The sequence below is a fragment of the Athene noctua genome, chromosome 15 (assembly GCF_965140245.1).
Source record: "Athene noctua chromosome 15, bAthNoc1.hap1.1, whole genome shotgun sequence".
Taxonomy (NCBI): Eukaryota; Metazoa; Chordata; class Aves; order Strigiformes; family Strigidae; genus Athene; species Athene noctua.
In genome coordinates this window covers 3450029-3475556 of record NC_134051.1, presented here as the reverse complement: position 1 = coordinate 3475556, position 25528 = coordinate 3450029, and the positions used below count along the sequence as shown (strand labels likewise).

The following is a 25528-nucleotide window of genomic DNA, read 5'->3' as shown; positions in this document are numbered from 1 at the left end:
AGGCTTCTGGGTGAAACCCCAGTCACTTTAGGCCAACAAAAAACCCCCCAAAACTCCTAAAACTGTGACTTGGCCAGTTCAAGTGCTGCCCTGGGCAAAGGGAAACATCACCTTTTTCACATGAAAAGTAAGAAGTATATATACCAAAAAGTATGTAACTAGCACATTGCATACATAATGACTACTGATCATCTACAGGTGTTGTTTCATTATTTCTTTGGGTGTTTTCTTCGGAGACACACACCAGACTTACACAGAGGAAAAATTGCCTGTGGTTCTGCCATTTTTTCAAGAATGGTAGTATTATTCCATAACAAGCAGGTGTGGCATAATATAGCTATAAAAGAATCAAAGACTAGAAGTATTAAAATATAGAAGAGGTGCTAAAACTATCAAAAAGCAGTAACAGAATGACTCTTATTTAACAAAGTATTGGGTTTTTTAATATCTCCAAATGGCATTTATTTTTAAGGGCTTGAACAGCTTTCATGTCTGTTAGGGTAACATGAAGACTTCCCTGTAATGCAAACAGGCTGAAAACCAACTTTCAGTCTTTATTTTGCAAACTCCTCTTTTTGCAACAAGGTTAGCAGATAGAAAATAGTCTTTATTCCAGTCTACTCCAGTACTTCTACGATTTCAACACCAGTCCAAACCACAGATAACCAATTTCGTGCCACTGTTGCCTTGTGTTATGCTTCTGGTTGAGAATTCAGAGATTAAGACAAATCATAGCATATAACCTCAACTACAGAAAGTATGAGTTAAAACCACACCCGCTCCCTTGTGAGAACATTCTCTACACTTAAGTTTCAGAGAGAAAATGGATTTGTTTTTTATTGGTTATCACAAAACCCCTGCCAAAAGGAAGAGTACAAGTTTTCCTTACTTTTGAGCCAAGATCAAACTTGAACTTGCTGCTGTCGTCCTCACTCACGTCTGCACGTTCCACTCCCTTGGTATTCATAGCACTGTAAAGCACAGAGGTGACCTTTAGCAGTTCCTTCACTGCATAGCCATCTGCCTGGTAAAGCTTCTTCGTGTTGAGCCTTATGTGAGCTTTGGTAGCCTTTGGGAAGAAAGAATGAAGTCACTGTGTCACAAAGAACAAAATCCTCATTTACCTCCTCACTCTCCACTCAATTTTTTTTTTTTTTTTAACAGAAATCAATCTTCCTGTTTGAAAACACAAGTTTCCCTCATCAAATTACTGATGTTTCTCGAAGAAATTTTTCTGCAACATGTGCACTCTCTGTATGTCAGAATATTTGCAGATAATTGCCAGAATGAAAAAACTCAAACTATCCATTAATTCTTTCCCACATGAAGATCAGCAAAAACCCTGTGCACCACTTAAATTCAAATTAAGTTTAAGTGGAATGTAAGTGCTGCCCAGGTCCTGTGATGATGCTGGAGAGAGGTAAATTTCACCCTTAATGAGTTACAAGAGTAAGATCAATTATCCTAATTTAACTGTCTTCTCTTCCAGCAGTACCTTCTGAATATTTTATTGTTCCTCTCAATTTTCTCCCTGCTATGATATTAGTGATTTTACTCCCTTGTCTTCCATCTCTGAAAAGGACAGACAGACCAGTAAGGAAAAAAACATGAAAAATTATAATATTATCTTTGTGTACTTCAAAATAATAAAGGGGAAAAAAGCATAATAGAAATGATACATCTGCCACAGAAAGGACACAAATGTTGTTCTTTAAATTCCTGACAAGACTGTATTATAGACACAAGGAGCCAACACCAAACTTCAGATAAAACTTTGAGGCAGTTTCCCTGATGGCATGACTAAACAATCAAACAAACAAAACCTGATCACCGGTTATGAATACAAAAACTAAGTATCCAAATAACTTAACAGCTTCCTTTCAGTATCTTTTGAAGATGAAACTTCTGCTAAAATGTTTAGCCTTTGAGAATATTGTGTGGCAGAAAGAATCTATCCATGGTTCACTGGTGGTCTTACACAACTTTGGTATTACAGCGTTACCGTAAGGAATTCACACCCCCCTAGGGCTCTGACAGTGCAAGATCTTCAATCTGGGGTAAAAGACTCAAACATTAAAATGGTTGATACAAGTTTTGCCCACTCAGCACTGAGTTCCACTAAATAACTGAGTGTAGGAAAATTTCCTGTGAAACTAAAGAGAGAAAGGACCACATCTCAAACCATGGATTTAGCTCCAACTTTTCAAAGGCCAAAGGAAACAAATAGCTGTCGGTCTATGTTTCTTCCTATGCATCTTGTCAAACTTTGTGACTTTTCAATCAGATTTCCACTTCCAAGAAATTTTTAGCTCTTGCCTCTCTCATCCCAAAATCTCAACCCAGCAGAGGAAACTGACTCTACATCTGCTTCCTGCTGACAGGAACTCAGCTGAAAAGTGAAGACAAATTTCCAGAACAGCTTACTGATGCGGAACACCCTGGCTGGGGGAATACGAGGCTTAGGGTACAAAAAACCCTAATCACTTTTAAAACTTTTGACCATCGTGACCTCAAAGGAGCCAACACACAAAGTGGAAAACCAGATACGTTCTTCTTCCTTCCTTTCCAGTAGAAGGAATCTAAAAAACTAATTGTATAAACAATTGTTATTAAATTTTAAGAGAAGCAGATTACTAAATTCACAGAATCTGTTAAACATCCCCTACACAAAGACAACTAATGCACCATATCACGAAGGATGTTATTAAGGATAGGAATTCCAATTTCAGTTCCATTCAACCCCAAGAGAGAAAAATCACAGAATCACAGAATGGTTTGGGTTGGAAGGGACCTTAAAGATCATCTAGTTCCAACCCCTGCCCATGGCAGGAACACCTTCCACTAGCCCAGGTTGCCCAAAGCCCCGTCCAACCTGGCCTTGAACCCTTCCACAGAGGGGGCAGCCACAGCTGCTCTGGGCAGCCTGTGCCGGGGCCTCAACACCCTCACAGGGAAGAATTTCTTCTTTAGATCTAATCCAAATCTACCCTCTTTCATTTTAAAACTATTACCCCTCATCCTATCCCTATGCTTCCTGATAAAGAGTCCCTCCCTGTCTTTCTTTAAGGTCTCCCCAGAGCCTTCTCCAGCCTGAACAATCCCAACTCTCTCAGCCTGTCCTCATAGATAGGAGAGGTGCTCCAGCACTCTGATCATCATCTAGTAAACGAAAAAAAAAATGGTTTTTTTCCACTCAAAGACTACTTAAAAACAAGAAAATATACACAGATAAGTACATATATTTTTCAGACTGGCATAATGCCATCGCTTACTCAAGAAGGCAACTTCATGTCTGGAAGGCTTGAGACAGACACCTGTGTTTTAACAACTCTAGATAGGTTTCAAGTACCATTAAGTATCACCTCCATCTATTCTGAAGATCATATTATTACAATGTAATAGAAAAGATAAAGAGAAATATACTGCAAGAATAGCATCAACAGTCAGAAAGTTTGCTTTATTTAAAATCTGTTTTATTATTATCATAGTGACAAATTTTGACAGTGTGATGGAAATTCAGAAACAGCCCAGGGAAGAACCAGAATTGTCAGCTGAGTGCTCCAGCCATTCCGTTACAGAAACATGGTCTTTAGCCTGTCTGGCCCAAACATTTTGCATTCTTTCCTGTACAATGGCACATTCTTGATAGGAGGAATGAGGATTGCTCTCATTTCCCTGTCTTCTTTTAATACTCAGGATAGTCTCCTGGGTACTGAAGTAGTGGCTCTAAATCTCCACTGCTTCTCCCATCACTTTTTAAAAAACAAGTATGTGCCTTTTGCAAAAAGTTTGGTACCTTGGTTTGCTAAGTATGTTTTCACAAATCAATTTCTATGAGACTAAACTCATCAGAGGCTTTTTGCTGCACTCCACCTCAAATTTGGATCCAAGCAGCCTCGAGAAGGAGCCTGGTATTGAGCCCCACGGACTAGGGCAGTTCTAGGTGGGCAAGTGATTAAAAAAACACATAAGACAACCTGCAAACACTTCAGGAACTTTGGGGTCCAAAAAGAAGCCATTTGTTAAGTTCTCAAACCACCAGTAACACAAAGTAATATGTAATTTGTGTAAAAAATTAACACATCTTTACTCCTTGTTCGGTAAAGGAGAGCAATACTCATATGTCATGATGATTAATCCAACCCGATATTCTCTTCTGAGGCAAATCTGTCTCCATCAAATCTCACATCTGGCTATAGATGCATAAAGCTACTGGCTACTGGAGAAGATAACTGTGGATTCCATGGACAGTGAATTACGCAGGAAATGTCTACAAGCTTTTTGCATTCTGAAAATGCTGAAATACTACAATAATCTCCATATTATCATGTAATATTAACTGAGACTAAGTACAGGATGATTAAAGAAATTTCCATTCATTTTTAGCATCTTATTATGTAATTCTTCAAAACCCTTGGGATTTCTTACATGAAATCAGTTATTAAAAGGAAAATGTATGCATAACATTGTTTCTGCTTCCATACTTGCCCTTTTAAAACATGATTGATTTGAAAACCCCTCCAAATAAAATGGAACTGTTGAACATCTTATGATGCTCCAGGGCTCAAAAGTGCATTCTGGTATGTACAGAATTGCATCATGCTCTGAACATAGTAAAATTAAGAATTAAGAAAATTTATGGTGGACATCACAAATCGGAAGGAAAAAGTTGGCTTGTTTATAATGTCATTTGAGTATATTTTAAAAATTTTAAAAAGTATTATAAAAAATCAATCTTTGGTATTAGCACAAAGACTTCCATTGCTTCCAGACTCACCCGCAGTCCCATTATTTTTTTTTCTACCTGATAACAGTGCCATATAAGTGTGCCATAACTGCAAAGGCTCATGCTGCATCAAAATAACAAGAATTATATGAAGGACAATGTTATTTTATTCCACGAGACTAAAAAAGTTGATGGCCCAATTCAAGTATGCTCATGTATAATGTGATAGAAGATTTGATCTGAGAAAAATATGACTTGATCTAGTAAGTGAGAACGCTCATACAACAGAATACCAATATACAATTCTACATCATAACGAAAACATCAGAAGTTATGACTACTCAAGCATACAAAAGAATCAGGCATCCAAAGTTAGCAATAAATATGATGGGTTGTCTTCTGAATCCATTTAAATGGCTTCAATAAATTTCGTATCTACAGCTATATCTTCCACTATTACCTTTTTATAAATATGAAGTGATGAGGATGAATATTGTTTTAGCATCAGATGTTTAGATCCAAATTCCACAAAAATATGTACATAACTCTACAGGATTTCAGTAACAGCACAAGATACACAAGAGAGCACAAGAATACAACACATACCCAGCCTCTCATTGCATTGAAATTGTCAGGGGTTAAGAGAGAAAGCATTAAAGCTAAAATAGAACCAGTATTTCAATGTGCTTAAGCACGATTCCTTAGGCAACCTTACCATGAACTGAGCCACTGCCTTGATGAAGAAAACCCGGTCCTGTTCTGTCTCCACATCAGGAGGAATATCAGTCTGAGGTTCATACCTGTGGAAAGAAGCAGGCGTAGATTTGGACAAGAAATACCTGTGTAATATTAAAACACTCATTTGTTTGTGAGGCAAGAATCAAACAAAACAAGCATGTATGAGACTGGAAAATAAATCTTTAGCTCCTACTGCAGACTGGGCTATCCAGACCCTGGAATACATACGATGGGTTTGTGTACAAACTGCAAAAGCTGTAAAACCTGAGGAAGTTCTCCAGGAGGAGTGGTGACTGTGGGGTCCTGAATAAATCTTTTCAGTCAGTTTTGCAAAGGAGCAAAATTCAGCTGGCTCAATCAAGTCTCTGAAATACTTCTTCTTAAAGTACTTTACTATTTAAACCACAAGCTACTTATATAAATCAAACTAAATCATGTGTGGCTTCGCAATTTAAAACACCAGGCATACGACTGACAATACTCCCAGTCTTTCTGGTGGTATGTTAAAATGACTTGTACTAGATTACTATTGTTCATAATAAAACCAGACACCTTGTCTTTTAAAGTATCATGACACTTTTCCACACTCTCAAAATACACAAGAAAAGATCACACTCAGACATCATCTAAACATATTACTTTCAAAAGTAAATGCAACTTATGAAAAAGCAAACTGTAAGATTGTGAAATGCTTAAAAAAAAAACCATTCATGAAATGCAGAAACTTCTAGAAGTCACCAGCCTACAGGAACCAGGGAAGAAAAAAATAAAATGCTTTGAGATTTTCAGCATTCAGAGAGGCAAAAAACCATCTTTGCATTCAAATCCCATTTGAAACTATAAGCAAGGCATATGTGAAGTAGCCTCTCTGCTTTAAAGTGTAATTAAAAGACTTCTAGAAGCTGGAAAAGCTGTCTGCCCATGTCAAGTGTAATTCTGACCCATAACAGAAAATGGTGCCAGTATTCAGTCACTAGTTGGTCTGAAAGTGAAGCACTTGACTATTAGGCATAGTTTAAGTTTTTAAAAGGTTTTAAAAAGAAAAAAGCTTTTAAACAGAAGTTTAAGCTTTTAAATGTGTTCAGGTTCATTAGAGAAATGTATTTTTTAAACAATATTTCTGATTTCTTCCAACTGCTGTTATTTTATTGTTACATACTAGGGAGGACACTGATTTGTGTTTTTACATGAGTTGAAAACAACCAGTAATTTAGACCATCAGTGTAACAGCAGTATTTCAAAGACTATTTAGGTAACTTAACCCAAGTAATTCTGAATGGTTGTAGTATGTCCCCATTTTATTACAATTTCAACAGGATTCAGCAAATTTCTAACAGCTTAGTAATAGAACTTAATGGATACTAATTATGAATCCAGGCCAAAAAAGAGCAATCAGGCAAATGGGTCACTGTCATATTTCAGTTATAATAGTCTACCTTATGAGTAGCTTAAAAAACTTAATTTTTTCACTTACATGGGAAAGACGATTATACATAATTTCATTAGCACTTGAAGTTTCATAAATATTTAACCAAAGTCTGTCAATGGATTAAGTGGGTATAAAACTACAACTGATAGTAGTAAATTAGTACTATACAATTTTATTTTTTTGAAACATGGTGTGGATGCTAGACAGTTGAACCAGTAACAATTGTAGCAACAGGGTAAAAACTAACTGTATCTTGGTAAGTTCTCACCATTTATCACCCTGTTTGGGGTACAAGGTCAGATATAGGCAGAATGGTGTTGGAGTTTGTAAAATATGTGAAAGAAATGCAGCTACTTCTGAGTAAGTATGTCCACCTTCAGGATGCAATCTCTGCCAGGATTGAGTCATTATATTTTTCACTTCAGCTATTAAAACACTTCTGTTGTTGTTGTATAATTAAACTAAAAACCTGCAAACTTAACTACAACATCTTCTATCTGCTATTTAGAAGAGTAGATCTGAAAGAATGGGTAAATATAATTATCTTCCTCTTCAAATACAGTTTTACACCAAAACATCAGCTCTAAGCATGCATATGGCATCCCAGCATCAGCCCCAACCTTTGTTAACCTAATCACCAACCTCTTCACTAGCCAGAGAAGCACTTCTGAAACAAGCATGAAGTTTGGGGTATGAAAATTCTCCATAGATATGAGTCGGGGATACCCCAGTGCCCTCATCATCTCAGTAAAATCTGAAAAACAAGAGCACGGATGCCTTCTTACATCTCCATCATGGCCATTACCAAGCACTCTGGTTCCCACAGCACGCTGTTCATTTACCATTAGATACGCCCTGTTCAATCTACTGTTAAAAAAAATCCTGAATGGATTAATTAAAAAAAAATAGCATCATTTCACCAGAAAGCATGCGTGAGTAAAGAGGCGACATTTTAACAGACTGACTGGGCAGAAATAACCTTAAAACGGCTTCTCTCTACAAAACACACCGTTTAAATGAAGTTAACTCTGGACTGCGGGGATCCCCACAATGCAGCGGCTGCGCTACCCCGGCCCTCTGCGTTTAAGCGCGCCCTGGCAAAGCACAGCCTGCCAGTCAGTCTAAAGACAGGTTCCAGCCCTGCAGCAGGCTCCTGCAGCCCTCCTCGGAGGCCCCGGGCGCCCCTCACCCCCCAGCGCTGCATTTCTGCCCAGGCAAAACTTCAAGGAAAAGCGGGACCGGCGCGGCCGCTGAGGCACCCGAAGTGGCCGGAGGTGCTCGGCGGGCCCCAGCGAGCCGCGGCTGCCCGGGGGGCCTCAGGGGAGCCGAGTCTGGGGGCTGCCGCGTCCCGCCCCGCCCCGCCCCGTCCCCCCGCGCCCCTCAGCGAGGCTCCTCACTCCTGAGGTCGCGGAACGACATCGCCGGGGCAGCCCGCGGGCCTCCGCCTGCCGCCGCCGCACTAGGCCGCGCCGCTCGTCTCCACGGCAACCCCGCTACGGCGCAGCGGCCGGGCCAAACTCCTGCGGAAAGCGAAGTGCCATGGTGGCGGGTCAGGCCCTGCGCCCTCGGCCCCTGCGGCACCTCCCGGGCCGGGCGGCGCTGGCCCTGCCCGGGGCACCCTCCCACCAGCCGCGGCGGCGAAAGCAGGGAGGTGGGGACCGCTGGCGACATGGCTGCCCCCGGGGTGCCGGCTGGCCCCTCGGCCCGGGCCAGCTCCGGGACCACCAGCGTGTCATGGCCGTTCCCGTGTGCTGGGAGACGGCTCCCGCACCCCACAGCTCCTGTCACCCACCAGCGCCCTGCCTTAGGCAACATCCAGCCTGGACAGGAGCTTTGCTGAACCCGTCTTAAATGTGTTATGCAGGGAGTGGGGAGGGAGGGCTAAGAGCCATCATCAGTTATTTTCAGAGAAGGCCCCATAGTACCCGTGTCACATTAAATGGTGGGTGCTGTGGTTTGAGAAGGCCGTGCTCCCCCACAGGACAGCACAACCCTCATCAGGGATATGAAAACCCATGTCCTCACCTCCCCTGAGCGGACATGAGCCCACCGTTGCCACATCCCCGGGAGCTGAGTCTCCAGCTCTCAGTCCTGTTGGAGTCAGCACATCCACCTTCCACCCGCTCTGTGGAGGAGGACTCGGATGTCTCGGAGGACAGGAGCCCAGCGCACAGCTCTGGGTGCTTGAGCGTCGCAGAGCTGAGCTCAAGGATGAGTGGACAACCAGGTCCAGCAGAAAGGCAGGCGGGAGCACCCTCTTCTCTACAGTCAGACACTTCTGATGGGCATCCAAGGTGCCACAGCCACGCAGACAGTGACTGCAGTACGTGGAGCACTCGCTGAAATGCACGAGATCTGTGGCATAGCCCAGACCACACATGGCTGCCCTGCGGCAGAGCCAGACCCCTGTGCAGTCATCGTCCATCCCCAGAGACACCCATGGAAAAACCAGTGTCCCCAGGCCAGCCAACATGGCTTCTTGTGACCTCTCTCAGCTGCCACCCACAACTGACACTGACTGATCCTCTCACCAGTTCCATAACTCCTTAAAGGCTCTTGCTGTCCTGAGTTTTCCCCTACAGACATAACCAACAGCAGTTTTCATGTTGATGCATCAAGTTGGAACAGTATGACAGCTTCTCTGCTAACACTTGGGGGTTTCAGATGTCCTAAAGGAATGGGAGCTCTGACCACGAGACTCTGCAGAAACGCCGGACGGAGTGGCTGCAGCTCTTACTGACAGGGTCATCAATATCATGAGGTGGAACGAACCAAAAATAATCTAGATGTCAGGCTGATCTATGGATGTCTCAGGACATTTTGCGGAGTAGTCTGCAGTTTTCCAGTTCCAACTGCCCAAGCGTATATGACATGCACACATGGGCTCTGTGTTGAGCAGTACCCTATCCACATGATTGAAAAAGTAATCAAAAGCAAGAAAACAGCAATGAATCCTACAAAGAATAAGTATTGAAATGAAGTAGTTACATTAGAAAATAGGATACATGATTAGAGGCTGGGTTTCTTATGCCAGAAAGCCATGAGATAGCAAACTTTAAATTATTCACTAGTTCAAGGGTGTATCAGCTGTCCAATAACTTGGGCAGGGGGACCAGAGAAGGAAGGAAACATTCCCCTGATCTATTGCTGTGTTACATTGACTAGTAGGCAAAAGGCAGGTGGGATGAAACGTGTGGGAAAGCCAAAATAAATGAAATAAATTGTCAGAGTACTGTTTACCTCAGCTCTTTGCTTTATATAAATATCATTAATATTTATATATTAATATTAGGCAGCACAAATGTGGATGTAGCATTGAACTAAAAATGGGTCCACAGGGGAGCAAACTGCCATATAACCATGGCAGGAGCTCACACGGCATCTGTGAGGGCTAAGCCCTTCTCCCTGCCACCACTCCAGAAACCCACACCCAAAAGAGAAAATGCTACACATCTCTACTTATTCCCTAGACACATGAACTACCTCCATGGAAACAGCTTCCCATTCTACAGCCAAGTTCACACTTTTGAGGGATGGGGTTTTTTCCCCTTTCATCACTACAAAAGCTGGAAATTTTGTTGGAAAAGAAAGAAAACCTAAAATTTTGGCACAGGTTTCTGTGGTAATGGGTGAGCTATCAGATGACATTGCAGACTTCTGAGTATAGGTGGTAATATCTTCGCTGCACGTCTGCAGTGCCTGGTCTCCATCCAAACCTCTAATTCCATTTAGATGAAATTTCATTTCTTAAGGGCTGTAGGAAGCCACAGGTGCTGCTGGGGGCCTGGTAGAGGTGTAGGAGGAACCCAGCTGGGGGTGGCAAACACCTCCGAGCAGTGTGTAAGCATCCAGCAGCACTGCCTGCCACTCAGAAGGTGGTGACCCCCCCTTGCAGCCTGAACCACTGGTGATAAGGAATTAGCAGCCCCTGGAGTGAACGGCTGTGCTCTGAAACGCTGTTGGGGATGGCAGAAGAGATCATTAACAACAGCTATTATTTAACACCTTATGGAAAAAATATCCTCCTCTGCCTGTTTCATATGCTGTGTGTGTGAATTCTGGGGCTCCCCAAATCGCTTTAGGGCTGACAAGTGCTATACATGCTGCAAGTGAGGCCAGGCAAACCCTTCCACACCCCAGGCTGTTCACATCATCTCATCCTATTTACTGCCTCCATTCTTGGTTTCAGGATTCTGCCAACCCCTTTTAGACCCTGTCTCTGGCTCCCACCCTTCCCCAAACGTACCACTGAAGTCGAGTCATCCTTTTGCTCATGAGCATCCATTAATTGAAGACTTCACCAAGAAACCATTGACCTGGACAGCTGAACATCATTGATCCAGGCTACATACCATTTTTGCTGCTGCAAGTGTGGTTAGCACAATGTGCTTTTAAATAATCCATCATTCAAATATCCCATCAGACAGCCTGATGTCTCTGTGTCAGCTCCCAGTTTAGCAAGATCAGTGCCTGAGTTTGCTGTGCACAGCCCCTCCGTGCACTGGGAGAGCCTCGGTGTCTGGACTAAGGCAGGAGACAAGCTCTGCTATCAAAGAGATATGGGAAGGAGAAACCATCTCACTGCAAGGATGCCCAGAACTTGTGGCACCCCACCAGTCTCCTCTCCTTGTTTATAAGAGCTGTTTTCACAGCCCTTGGGGAGAAAGAACAACTTCATCACACCTGTCCATACAGGACCCCCCTTCCATGTATGGAGCTAAACCATAGAATCTCTGTGTGTGGTTTTTGCTGCTTCACCCCACTGTTGCCATTTTAGCACCAGCAAAATAAATCTTAACAATTTACAGGTTGATATCCCTTTCCTTGCCATGGTCACCAAACACTCTTTACATCTAAAACAGTGTTATTGATCTCACAGTCAGTCTCCTGGCCCTCAGCCAGTGGTTTTTCCTTTCTCCCCATCTCATCTCAGCAGTGCTGGTTACACCCTTCAGCAGCTGCTCCCTGTCTCGGGCTGTGTGCGACCCCATCCCTTCAGCACATCCCTCCACTATCTGTCAGGTTCTCAGTGTATAAATAATCCCCTCTTAATCTTTCTCTGTTGGTCCTTTCATCCGTCTGAAAGTCTTGTTGCCATCTTCCTGCTGAAGGGGGTTTTTTTGGCCATATATATATATATATATGGCCAAAACTATATATATATTTACTTATTTTAGTGTATATTTACTTATTAGTAAAGTTATTTAGTGTATTTTACTTATTTTAGTGTATATTTATATACACTAAAATATATATATATATTTTTAGTATTCTACTGTTTTTTCCCCAGGTTGGTTTTTTTGGCAGAACTTGTCATTAAAGTTACTATCATATGTTTTTAAGTCAAATTCTCACATCCTTACATTATACTATCTGGCAGATTGGCCTAAACCTGTTTTTTTTTTCTCCAGTAACAAAGAGTTATACATCATGAAGAGTTGTTTCATGCTGTTCCCATGGGGCAAACAGTTATGTGGGGTCAGGCTGACCTGGACCACGCGCGCCAAGGGTCTGTGCTCAGGGACGTGGCAGGCAGACAAGTGCCATGGCCAGCTGTGAAGACAGGACTTGTTCCAGCTCACAGACAGCCCCAAGAAGCAGCTGTGGTGTCTCTGCCACTTAATTGGAAAGGAGATCTTTTTATGCCTTCAATTGCAGAATGAAACTGCGCAGCGGCCAGGTGAGCTGCGTCGGTGAGGAGTTTGGGAAGAGGGAGTGTGAAGGCGGGTAGTGGCATCACCACTGCAGCCACAAACGCCTTCCCAGGGACAGGCTGAACCACAGGAGCAAGAGGAAAACTGCATCCGTGTCACATGCTCGGACACCCATCGGTGACCCTTTCTGCTGTGTGCCTCCAGTCACAGCCACGGCTCTGCTACAGCCGTGTCACAATAAACTGCTGGTCTTCCCCCTGTCCCACTGCCTGGTTTCCTGTGTGTTGGGGAGCAGCTACTTTTGGTTTTGCCCTCAAAGATGCAGAATCACCCTGTTTCTAACCGGACCACACAACAGGGCAGATAACCAGGCTTTTTCTGAGATTGGACTTTGTCCCCAAGCCAGTGCCACAGGCATGAGGCTGTCCAGCTCTCCTGGGTCAGGCTGCATGCTGGTTCCTGCTGGGGTACTGTTTCATTCACATTTGCACCCTGATATCTGTCTAGGAATCCACATGTCTAAAGCCAAAAAAGAGCTTTTTCTATCTAAAAGAAGCTTCAGGCAGCCTGAGCACAGTCCCCTCAGCAGCACTGCACCATGAGCCAGGGAAAGCAGTGCTGGAGGGAGGTCTGGCCAGCAAATGAGAGCTCCTGGCATGGTCAAACCTCCCTCTAGCAGCACCCAAGTCCCCTCATTTCCCAGTGCCCTCCTGTAAAACGACCTGCAAAGCAGAAGAGCTTCAGGATTTTCCTGCTTTTTTTCTGATGTTGTTTCGCCTGGTTATTCTTGCACTGCAAATTCAGTTTTCGATCCCATGGATGGCAGGACTGTAGCTCTTGTCAGGTCTAGGACATAATGTGCTATTGAAAATATGATCAAGTGAGAAAGCAAGTCATTTTTACTCTGATTTATCTAATGTTTTTTAAATAGGAAATAAAAAAAAAATAATTAGATGATCAAGCATTCTTTGGATTCCTCAAGCACAAAATAACAAAACACTCATCTGTGCCCTCCCTGTTGGGAAAACGTGTACAAAGGCCTCAAGCTTCTTTTGTGTCCTAGAACAACCTCATGTGAAGCGTTGTCACTTCAGTATAGTCCAAGTCACCTTTCATGCACTGTGGAAAAAAAGGTGACAGTGTGGTCCTCTTGGTGGTGGAGAAAATAAAACCTGTTTCTGCTAAGTTTTTTCCCAAGCTACCCATTAGATAAATGCTGCAGAAGGGTATTAGCTTTACAAATAGACCCTTTATAGCTTGAGAGACTGGGAAGGAAATCTGCCAGAGTAATTCACTCAGAGAGGGGCTGGTGGGAAAAAAAAAAAAAAGGCAGGGTAGGAAATGATGAGGTTTTCATTTGGCTGGTATATGAAAGCATCATACAGGCACTTCGTGTTCAGTTTTTTTGCATCCACTTTTTGCTTTTACTTGTAAGGTGGGCATCAATTTTTGCTCTTCTAATCAGAGCATCCCCCACTACCCAGCTGCGTCAGACTGATTTTCACCTAAAGGCTGTTTTCAACCCTTTGGGCTGCAATATTTGCTGCCCCCATCCACAGAATCTGAGGATTCTGTTTGCTGCTGAGAGCTGGCTCAGCTTGCAAACTCCTTGGTGTTAGCATGGAAGAGAGCCATCCTTTTGCTTTCATGAGCAGCCTTCTTCCTTCCCACTTTATTTAACATTAACCTCATCCCTCCAGAAGTGAGGGAGGGAAGTTAACCACACTGGGAATAGAGGAAATGCCTGGGGATTGCTGCTGGAAAGTGGAGTGTATTTGTGCTGAGGAATCCAGGGAAATCCAGAGCCTTTGTGTTTGGGGAAGGAAAATATCCAGGAATGTCACGTTCCCTGTAATTACATTGCAGAGCAGCTTCCCTCCCTGTTAATGTGCTGGCATTAGAGAAGAGCTCTGAAAGCAGAGTGCAGTACCCAGGATAAGCAGCAGCCCATGTATCAAGCAGAAGGGGTAATAAATCAACAGCCTCCGTTTGATCACTCAGCAGATAAGCAAGAGAAGCTCCTTAGGGTGAAAAAACACCCCCAGGCAAGTAGATTTCCAGATCTATCTCAGGCTTTGTCTGACAGGTCAGGATGGGTTCTCATTTATATGCAGTGAAAAACAAGGTTGTATTTCCACTCTCTGTTAGCCCCCTCCAAAGCAGAGTGTCTTTTGACCTGCCTGAATCCAGCATTAAGTACCGATTTCCCATAATCTGCCTAATTGGACACCTTATCTGGGTGTCCAATTTAAGATGACATGGCACAGCTTGATTTATAGGCAATGTGGCATTCCCTATGTCCCTGGGAGCTGAAAGTCCAGATCATTTTCACTGCAAGGCAAAGGGATCAAAAAATCATCGTTGTCTTATGAAAAACTTTGGTGCATTTTCCTGCAACACCAACATTTTGGCTCTTGACCTACCTGGAGAGAAGGGTACAGAGAACAACCAGCCAAGGTGACAAGGAGAAAGAGTCAAAGTAGGCTTGGAAGAACACTATCACCAGTTACACAATCTGCCCTTTTTGATGAGCATCACCAAGCAAAACTCTGCTTTCACAGACAAGGAGAGCAAGCTCTGCACAGTGTAAGGGTGAAGTAAGCCCTCCTGGGCAAGGTCACCTTCTCTAGGCTCTGGCCTTGGCACAGCTATGTTATTTAACTAATTACAATCATTGTTTGGGCCCCACCATTAAAACTAGGGACACAAATGAGCAGAAATGAGAGCTCTTCCACAATTATCCCAAATACTCCTTGCCTGTGGAGGTGCCACCTTTGCCCAGTTTTCTCCCCAAGTATGTTTCCATATTTCCCTGTTGCTATGAGGGTGCTGCTTTCTGGCAGCAGCTGGTGGGATCATGGAGACCTGTGTGCTCAGTCCCCACCACGCAGCCTTGGGTGGGCTCGGGGACGACCGCAGCAGGGGAAGCCACACGATGGAGACCCCAGTAGCTACTCAGCCAGCAACAAGGCAGCAGGACCCCTGTCGATGGCTGCAGTGGGATGGGGATGGAGTCCCGTCCTCTGAAAAAGAGAGAGAAAGAGCTCAAAGGGAAACATGGAAATAATATTAGCATTTAAACAGCGAGCAGCTGCTTCCGTGCACAACCTTTTATGCTGCCAGGAGAAAAAAGAGCTTGCTTAAAAACCTTTGGCTTTATCAAACTTAAGTGAAACTCCTGAAGTGCTGGGAGCTGGGTTTGTCTTCTATTCCCAGCTCTGCTTTGGTGTTAAACCATCTTCAGCTGAAACAGCCTCTCCGTGAGTCCCAGCTCGTGGGGGGAGTCGGAGTCTTGGATAAATAGACCTTGGGGCTGAGCCAGTCTCGCAATTTTATGTCCCTGGACTGGCAGTCTGGCAATTTTATGTCCCTGTGATCTCAGCAGCAGAATTAAGTGTTGCTCTGTTAAAAGGTGAAGGCACCTGGTTTATGTTCAATACATCTAAAAATAGATTTGTGACAAGGCAATATTTGGAGTGGAAGTGATGGAGGGTCTTCAAGCAGGGGGTGGACCACAGCTGGAGTGGTGCAAGAGGAAGCGGGAGATCACTGCGGTGGCACTGGGCATGGCTGGGGTGATAGAGAACTCTGCGATCCAATAACCCCATTACCTGCAGACAGGAGGGTGTCGGAGCCCGGGGAGAGGCTGGCACTGCCAAGCCCTCCAGCAGGAGCCCGGCTTCCCACCAAAGGGATCCCAGCGCCCAACCTCATCGCTCGGCCAGAACCCCAGCCAGGCCCAGCCGGGCACCATTGCAAGGAGAAGACAAGCAATATCAGGGACACGCCTCATCTGGAAATAACCCCTTTCTTGTCACTACTGCTAATGCAAAAGACAGTCAGCTGTGAAGCTGAGGCTAGAGGAAGCTATTCCTCCTAGATGAATGCAGCATTGCTCCCAGTCTGTGTCACCCGCCTCTGTCTGGAGCGTATGGTGGGTGTAGGGAGACCTTATAAACTCGCTGCTGTTGAAGCAAAAGCTATTTCATGGCAGATATTATGGGATTTGGGGAATTATTATCCCCCCTCAGGTAACAATGATCTCTAGATCCATGGGCAAATGATAGATTGTTTTCTCTGCGGGCTGGGTGCCTTTGTCAGCCGTTAAGCTGTTGGAAGATCTCTGGTCACATCAGAAAAATACCCATGATGAGGATGTCTGTGTCTCTTTATGAGCAGAGGTGATATGTACAAACAGAAATCTGTCTTTACTGGAGCTCCAGAAAATACATCGCATTGCCAGTGAACCTAGGACCCATCTTCAGGTTTCATTAACCAAAAGAGAAGTGAATATCCCTTGAAATCTAGTCCAAAGCCTACTGAACCACAGAGGATGGCCTCCAGCATAGGAAAGCTGCAGAGCAGGAGTCTGGGGCCATGCCTTCCTATACCTCATCTGTAAACGGGTTTGCTAATACCCCATCACTACACATGGGTGCTCTGCTGCGTGTAGCGCCCTCCAAGAGAGTCATGCAAGAGCCTGGTGCTGGTGATGCCCAGCAGAAAGGAGCCCAGCTAGTACCCAAGAGCTAAAAATCTTCTCTGTTCTTCTATGAGGAAGCAAAGCTCCTTGAAGACAGAAACTGCAGAGGCAGAAGGCATGGAGTCCACACTGCTGCTCCTGAAGAGCTTCCCTGCTACAGCAGAAATGGGCACAAGTGGGTAAGGAGCAGTAGCCCAGGGACTATGCAGCCTTGACTTTCTATACTGATTAATTTGCCCTTTTATCATCAGAGGGAAATTCACACACAAGCAGTCCTGACTAACACATAAAAATACAAGGGGCTGTTTTCAGCCCAGCTGATGGCATCTATCAATACCATTACACACAACGCCCAACTATCAATACCATTACACACAACCCCCAAAAACCACATTTTAATTGAAGTTTTATACATACACAGAAATTCAGTGCCAGAAAGAGCCCAAAAAACCAGCATGTGCCAAGCTGCCCAGGCTTGTGTTTGAGCCTCAAAGGAGAGGTATATTTGAGGAGAGCCATCTCCCTGCAAAGAGCAAGAGAGGAAAAGCACAGTGAACAGCAGCTGCTCCACTAACCCTAGGGTGCAGCCCAGCCTCAGATCTGCCCACTCCACTGGCTAATTGGGAAGCTCATGCAGTAACACATGCGAGGAACTACTAAGAAGTCAGCAAGTCGCTTTCTTACTTCATTTTCCCCAAAGCAAGGAGAAGGAGGGAGTTTTCCCAGCAAGCTGAATTTAAAACAGCCAAATGAGTGTGCTGGGATACAGCACTGTGCCCGGCAGGCTGCAGCCTCAGAAACCTGTGGCTTTGATCAGGATGCTGGAGGAGATGCATCCTCACATCTCCTCAGATAGCTGGGCTTCAAGGGTCCATCAGCCCCGCCTCGAGTGACCTGCCCCATGACACAGCGCAGCATCTACAGGGTCAGTGCCTCTGTTTCCCCAACTATGAGTTACGTTATGTATCACAAGTGGGGTTGACAGCCTTGCAGTAGTTTTTTGAAGCCCTTTCAGGTCTGCTGGCAAGAAGGAAATGCAGAGCACGCCTCTCACACTGCAGGTCTGAGTGACTTGAACACTTTGCTGAGAACAACAGAGTCATGCAGATTACAGTCCTGGGTAAAAATACATTTTCTTCCATCACACAATACCATAAGGTGGCAAACATCCAACATTTGGGACAGCTGGAAGGCTGGGAAGGACCCAGAACACACTGCAAGACGAGGCAGCTTCTTAAGTCTCTAGTTATTTGTCTCTGTTTTGCGAAGTAAGATGTCAAAGCTATACAAAGTACCTCTGTCCTCCAAACAGCTGAGGGCCAGCACCATTTTTGGGGCATGCACAGGTTACCCTGCTGCAGCAGCTGGCGCAGCATGGGGAGGCTTTGCTCCTCTGCTTGCATGGGGGGGCTTCAGAGATGACCCCAGGCTGGGGGGAGCTGGGCAGCAGCAGCCCACGTGCCTTCATGGGTAGGACTGAGCCACTTCCTCAGAGCAACAGCAAACGTGTTTTGGCAAGTAGCAAAGGAGATCTTCCAGGTTGTCCAGCTCCCCCTTGAACATTTTGGAGATCAATCTCCTGCCCTGATCTGGAAAAGCACTGCCTTACCCCTGCGAAGCACATAAGCGGTCAGTGGGAGGCTCTGCTGAAGATGCCCTCCAGACATTACACCTGGGGTTAGCCCAGTAAAGCTTAGTGACATTTAGCAGTGGTTTCACCTGGAGTGGGGTCAGCAGGGATGGAGGTTGAAGACACAGGTCATTGCTACACCCAGGACACTTGGTGGCTGCAGAGGACAGTCCCTGCCAGAGCCACCACTGTGAGGAGCACAGCCTCCTCCTCCTCCTCCTCCACTCCCACAAGCCCCCATCTCTCACTGTGGTGGCCACTGTGGTACTGTGGTGGCCACTGGTCTGCAAACCACGTCGCAGGTGCTGGCTCCTCTGTAGCTGAGGGGCTCCTGGGGGACACGTGAGAGGTGGGGTGGGATGAGGCCATGCCCACTTGTCCCCAGGTGTGCCCAGATCCGATGACTGAGGGGGAAAGGGGTCTCACCGGGGCTAGCAGCTGCCTGAATCCCTGTTGGGAAATGCCAAAAATTGTCCATTTTCATCCCAGTTGGGGTGAAAAGGTGAAATAAATTCATTTGGGAATATAAAAAAAATGTGAGCACAAAGATATTTGGGAGAAACCCAGACACAGTATATGCAGAGTACTTAGAACCATGTATTTCTCAAAGAAAACTGCCAGCACATTGCTGGTATCATCTGTTTATTACTGATGTCCTTGTGGAGACAGGTACCTGTGTTAGCAGCTGCCTTTATAAGGGCTGAACCTGGCCTTTATAAACAGGAACTGGAAAAAAAAATTGGAAAAAGCCAAGTGATGATGTGAACACAAGTCTATGGAGAGATCAGGTGCTGGTCAGAGGAGATGACCTGGGAGAGAGGCGATCAGAGGGAGGCTAACCACCGCCACTTCTGCTTCATCCACGTTGTCTCAGCTACTCTGAAACACATTTTGGTGCACTGGTTGAAGAATTTGCATTTGATTTTGAATCAGTTTATCAGGAGAAAACTTCTGGGTTCACCTTCCCTACACTTGAGTGAAACAAAAATGAAATGCAGGGAGAGTTGAGCCAGAGCCAAGTTGTTTCTTATGTTTCAGACCACAGCCTCAACCTCTGCTTGTGCTGGAACCCTTTGCAATTCGGCCATGAAGGCACATGAAGCCTCCTAAGAAGAGGGTGGCGATGGGCAGCCTGCCATTGTGCAGTGTGGAGACCCAGCAAATCCAGGCATGACAGAGGGAGAGGTTTTCAGAGGCCAGGTCCAGCTGTCGGTGAAAGAAGTGGCTTTGGTGCAGCACATCCGTACGGGAGCATCACTGCCCTGGCTGCTCTCCTGCAGCCAAGCTGAGCCCTGCCAGCCATCGCCTGTGGCTGCTGGGGAGAACAAGTGGTGGGGTGCAGGGGTGCCTCAGCTGACGCCTGGTGATAAAAGGCGAGTGAAAGAGCCGGGCAGGATGTGCTGGCAGCAGGGACAGTCCTGCTCCAAACTCACCTGGAGCTGCCCTGCCAGGGGCAGAGTGAGGTTTAGCTGGTGGAACATGGCCACAGCAGCCCTAGCAAACCCCACCTGCAGTGGCCACTGTTTAATCTTTTATTCCTGGCCCTGCCAGCCTGGAAACCTGCTCTTGTCTCCTCTGTTTCTGGCAAGCAGCTGTACCCTGTCCACAGGGCACACAGTGGGAGGCCATGGCTATACCTCGAGGATGACAAAAATGCTGCCCCTTGCTCAAAGTGGGGGGCAAATGGATTTTTCTTCCCCAAAGGATTTTTCCCAAGTCACCTAAAGGGCTGTGTTTCAACTTTAGAAAGCCATCTGCATTTCTGCCCCCAGCGCTGTAAATGTAGCTGTGTGCTAGCACAGCTCCAGCCCCTTGTACATCACACCCACACAGGAAGGTGTCGACCACTCTTATTTCCATGCTGGTGGGTAAAAAGGATGTGTTTATGCCACCAGCCCAGCCAGAAGGAGAAGACAGGCAAGTGATAGATCAGGCACAGTTCTGCTTAAATAGGTGGTAGTAGAAGAAGTTGCAACCAGGCTCCAATGGGCAGGAAGAAAATAAAAGATGCAGCCTCTTATCTGCTCCTTGAATTCCTGATGCTGAGGGTAGAGCAACCCTGACATGGAATATGGATGCTGCTGCCAAGGATTTACATATGGAACAGGGCAAACCATGCCCTTCAGCAGAGGATGGGTACAAAGAGTCCAGCTCCAGGGCAGGATGTGAATATAGATGATTTTCAGAGAAGTTCTTGATCTTATCGTTTAAGCCTCCTGCTTGAATAAGGCCAGAAACACAACAGAAACTGGAGAGACTTGGTCAGCTTTGAATACAGAGGCAGCAACCTGCGTGCCCAGGGGCTCTCTGGAAGGACGGCATCTGCTGAGGGTTTCTCTGAGTAAGTGCCAAATTCAATAGTGCCTTTATGAGCTGGGAACAGTCATTTATCACGAGCATGTGGCAACGCAGTGCTGAAACACTGGCTTGGAAGTGACCTTTTCTGTGAAACAGTGTGGATGGAGTGGGATCTCCTGGCTGTCGCTTCCTGAGGGGGTGGAAATGGGATGGAAATGCTGTGCAAAACCCTGAGCTCAGAGCTCCAGGACCTATGTGACCCCTGAAAGGTGCTGGATTGGGGCACCCTCCAAGGCATCTCTTAGGATAAGACTTGCAAGTTTCTTCCCTCTCTACTCAAAAGAGCATCTCTCCCTATCCCTCCAAAGTTATTTGTCCCCCAGTGTCTCCTGAAACCAGCATTTATCAGGAATAAATGTCCAAGCAGCTGATTCTCTACAAAATTCCGTAACTGGTCATAAATGGGTAGGATGGCTGCAGTGTTTGGCTGATTTCTGGCTATGGACAGGTTGACATAATTATCAATCTCTTTATAATCACATTGTAATAAAGACTGTAGCCATCAGACAAATGCTCAAGCATATAATATAGTATTAATGTTACATTTCTCATTTTGCAGAAATAAGCCCCAGAGCAGGAAATCTCCCAGAGGTGAGGAGTGATGGTCCAGCCCCATGGTGATGTCCTCGCTGGCTGGAGTGGCTTGAGGTCTCCCAGAAGGCAATGAAGCTGTTGCACTGGATCAGAGGTCAGACTTACTCCAAAGCACTGCCCTGCAGAAAGAGGAAGCACTTTGCAGCTGGGCAAAGTTCAGAGGGTCATTTCTCTCTTGCATCAGAGAGGTTCAAGCAAGAAACAGCTTTTGCTGTCATGCAGGCAGCAACTTCCACAAAGAGCAAACCCCAGAGCAAGTGGCTACACACTCGCCTGGGTCTGCCTCCACATCTTGTCAGGCTGCACTTTTGCAGCTATCTTTAATAGCACCATCTGCTGATATTAAAAATACTTTGCTTTTTAGTATATACAAAAGTCTTTGTTGCACCTGAGCCTACAGCAGCCTCCCAAGTCCAGAGCAAGCGGTGCAGAATTGATCAGCTGCAGTGAGTAATGTCCCTCCTCACGTGGGCTCGTGGGCATCCACATGCTGATGAATGTCTCTACCTGGTAACAGTCTGGCAGGCTTTTCTGAGAAGTTCATTGAATAATTGCAAGTCAGGAGGTGTTGATTGTCTTTCTGTTCTGTGAATTACTTCTGTATGGGAAGCAAAGCAGCATGATTAGCAGTCTACAATAATACACACGTATGAATTTCCCCATCAGTAATGGCATGGATGGTAAAATGAAACATGCATTCAGGACATGTTTCAGCTGGAAAGCCTGGTAAGAGTCCTTGGCATAAGGGACTTAGCCCTCTGCAGTTGTCTGGTTCAGCATCTAGCCCTTAGGGATGCTGATGGAGGACACTGGACGATGGTCTCCTCTTCCTGAGTTCCCCTGTGGCTCTCAGGTTGCCCAAGAGGCACCAACACCTTCAATGCATGAGACCATTCAGGGACTATTTTCCCATCTCTAACAGAAACCCAGCCTTTAACATATAAACTTATCAATGGTGTCTCCTTGTTGACAGCCACGCAGCACAGCCAGCATCCCAAAACCCACCCCAGCAGGACACCAGCTGTTGGAGAGCGGGGTGGTGGGGCTCTCACAGGGTCTTCTTACCCATTGCACGAGGAATTGGGAAGGTGTTTCAAGCAGCTGTGTCTCTTGCAAAGCTGCTGGGGCCTGGCCAAGCGCAGATCGAGGTGCTGAAATCGCCATCCCGTGCTGATGGGCTGCCAGGATCACAGCCAAGAGGAGGATGCAGATGCACACGGTCTGACTGCAAAACAGCTGATGGCAAATGCCTGTGCGTCTCACCCAGATGCAGGGCAGCAGTGAGGGGTTGTCCCTGGGGAGAGACATGGGGGATACAGCTGTCTTGAGGGTGGGCTCAGCCCTGAGGGATGGAGCACCAGGTTCCAGCACCACATCCATCCCGGCGACGCTTGGACCTGGGTGCTGTCCCAGCCACCCTCCCCGTGCCTACAGCCAGCTCTGCAGCACCCCATGGGTCAGGATCTGGCCCCGGCTGAGCCACAAGCGCTGCAGTCACTATGGAGACCCTGCCTGAGATGCATCAATATGGAGAGGAACAGCTTGTTCCTCACGTCCCCATTCAAAGGACCAGCGAGTAAATCCCCTCCAGATGGGCCCTCCTCCCCGGCCTGGTCCCCGCCAGCCCTGCAGAGCCCGAAGGGGTCAGCAGGGACCATGCTGGGCAATGATGCTGGGAGGGTTGTGGTCATTCCCCGGGGAACTGCAGCTCTGGCTCATGTATCTTCATGCGGGAGCCCTGGGCTGTCCTCCAAATTCAGCATCGCTGTGGGATGAGCCCAGCCCATGCCTCTGCTGTCTTTAGATGGGTTTGTGCAGGGAGGTCTGCAGGGCAAAGCCATAGGGTGCCCAGGTCTGGGGATGGGGACATGGCTGGAAATATCTTCCATAGTGCCCCAGGACCACATTATGGCTGCGTGGGGCAGGATGTGACCCTGGGACAGCTGGCACTGGCTCCAGCTCCATCATAAAGTGAGATGGGAGCAGCGGAGGAACTCCTCACACGATTCCCCCTCGAGACAGGACTCCTTATCCCTCCAGGAGACCTCGTACCTTCCTGACCCTCTGAGCATCCTCCTTGCTCCATGTCCATTTGCAGAGGCCAGCACACAGCAGCCGAGACGCTGCATCCCCGCTTTCCCCATCCACACGAAAGCCACCACGTAGCAATGTCAGCCCATAGAGAGAGGGGCAAAGCCAGGACACGGCCAACTGCAGCCTGACAAGCGATACCTGCTGCCTGCCCGAGAGGTGGAGAAGGAAGAGGAGAATCTGTTCTTTACCTGGAACAACAAGCAGCTGGGGGAGAGGAGCCAGGCTGCAAGCGGCAGTGAGACGGCAGCTACCCGGGGCAGGGCGAGCCGGGGAGACCATCTGGACCTCAGTCGACAAAATGAGCCACCAAGCTCCAGTGAGTCACACTCTGCTGCAGACGATAATGGGGGGGGGGGGAAAAATCACAGCAAAAAAGCAAAGTTTAAGTGCCACCATCTGCAAGGGGCAGCCCTGACCATCCCTGGTGGGATCAGGCAGGGCTCAGGTTCTCATCCCTCTATTTCCACATGTGCTGCAGGAGATTCAGAGTCTTCTGGCAAAGTTGCTTTTCAGCAGCCACATGGGAAATATACCCTTACGCAGAAAGTGTGTTAACTGTCTAAGGAGGGAAACCACAAAATCTCCAGAAAGACAGCTTCAGCGGTATGGCTGGGGTGACATCGCCTTGTCCCCAGCCTTCTCTGCTACTCGGCCATGGTTAGGGGCACTGAGTGATGCCAACTGTGTTCTCTGTGTTAGTAGTTGTTACCTCTTCTTCCAGCAAGGCTGTTACAGAGGGAGAGCATCTCTCTCTGCATGAGCTAAAGCTGCCCGCAGGCACACACGCTTATTTCTCATCACCCTTTGTGGGTCACAGGTTTCCTTAGTGGCCTGCCGTGACACTGGGCTGTGCCCCAGCCATGTGTTTGGTGATGCTTGTGCAGAGAAACCGCATGGGAAAACCCTCTTCTTACAGATTATCTTCTGTCTGGAGGCTTTAGAGATTTTGATCAAGATCCATCTTCCATCTCCACACTTGGGGGTCGTCAAGACTGGGCTGGGTAAAGCCCTCAGCCAGGTCTGACCTCGAAGCTGACCCTGCTGTGACGACTCCCTCCTAGACAGGATTACCCTATGATCCCATTATCCCTACCTCCAGCACTGTTGCTCTGTCCTAATCTTAGTGGCATCACTCCTGTGTGGGTCCAGCTGCCTCCTGCCACCGTTTCCCCAACTTACACCAAGGCTTGGGCCAACCACACCCTCTCACAGCCCCTGTCCTTCAGCCAGACCTCACCTACTGTCCATCTTCAGTGCTACGCACAAATGTCCTCCTGCAACCTCTGCCAACACCTGCAACCTCTGCCAACACTTCCTCATGCCCGTTACCTGGATGGGGCTCCCAACCCCCCTGCCCACCAGCCTGACTTTCCTCAAGCCCCTGAGCAGGGACCCCAATGCACAGGTCCACCTAGAAACATCCTGCAAAGGATTAATACACAGTGCCTAGTGCTTTTTGTTAGGAGTTACCAGATCTGGAGCATTCCTCAGCCCAGCTCCCTCACCAGGAGCTGGCAGGGGTTGCCCAGGGTTGTGCTTACCTTCTGCTCAGGTGTTTCCATAACCAGCCTTGGGGTCACACCAGCCTCCTGCTGGGACTCGCAGGTTGTGGCCTCATCCTATAGGAACAGTATCAATAGTTGCTAATGGAAACATTCCCACCCTTGGCATCTCTCCAACACCCACTCCCGAATCCAAATCCCTCCCTCCCAGCTCGATTTCTCACCCCTGTCCCTGCTGTCCCAGGCCCGGGGTGAGTTTTGGTGGGAGGAGGTTGCCCTCTGCCTGGTTGTGGATGGACACAGCCCTGGGAAACATGGTA

At 46.7% G+C, this 25528-nt stretch overlaps 1 protein-coding gene across 11 annotated transcripts in view; it reads right to left on the bottom strand.

The window, feature by feature from the left end:
• CLUAP1 (clusterin associated protein 1) overlaps positions 1 to 8390 on the bottom strand; it is a 75383-nt gene extending 66993 nt beyond the window's left edge. For 4 of the 11 annotated variants that reach the window (XM_074919230.1, XM_074919232.1, XM_074919231.1 and 1 more), the window contains exons 1-4: positions 8291 to 8390; positions 7536 to 7647; positions 5442 to 5526; positions 890 to 1069 (exon numbers count right to left, since the gene is read on the bottom strand). In XM_074919230.1, the coding sequence (XP_074775331.1) occupies positions 890 to 1069; positions 5442 to 5526; positions 7536 to 7647; positions 8291 to 8312 (399 nt within the window). In that variant the 5' untranslated portion in view covers positions 8313 to 8390. Of the gene's footprint in view, positions 1 to 889; positions 1070 to 5441; positions 5527 to 7161; positions 7246 to 7535; positions 7648 to 7902; positions 8192 to 8290 lie in introns of those variants that run through there. The other 7 variants (XM_074919239.1, XM_074919234.1, XM_074919236.1 and 4 more) reach the window with 7 other exon arrangements.
• Positions 8391 to 25528: the final 17138 nt, after the last annotated feature.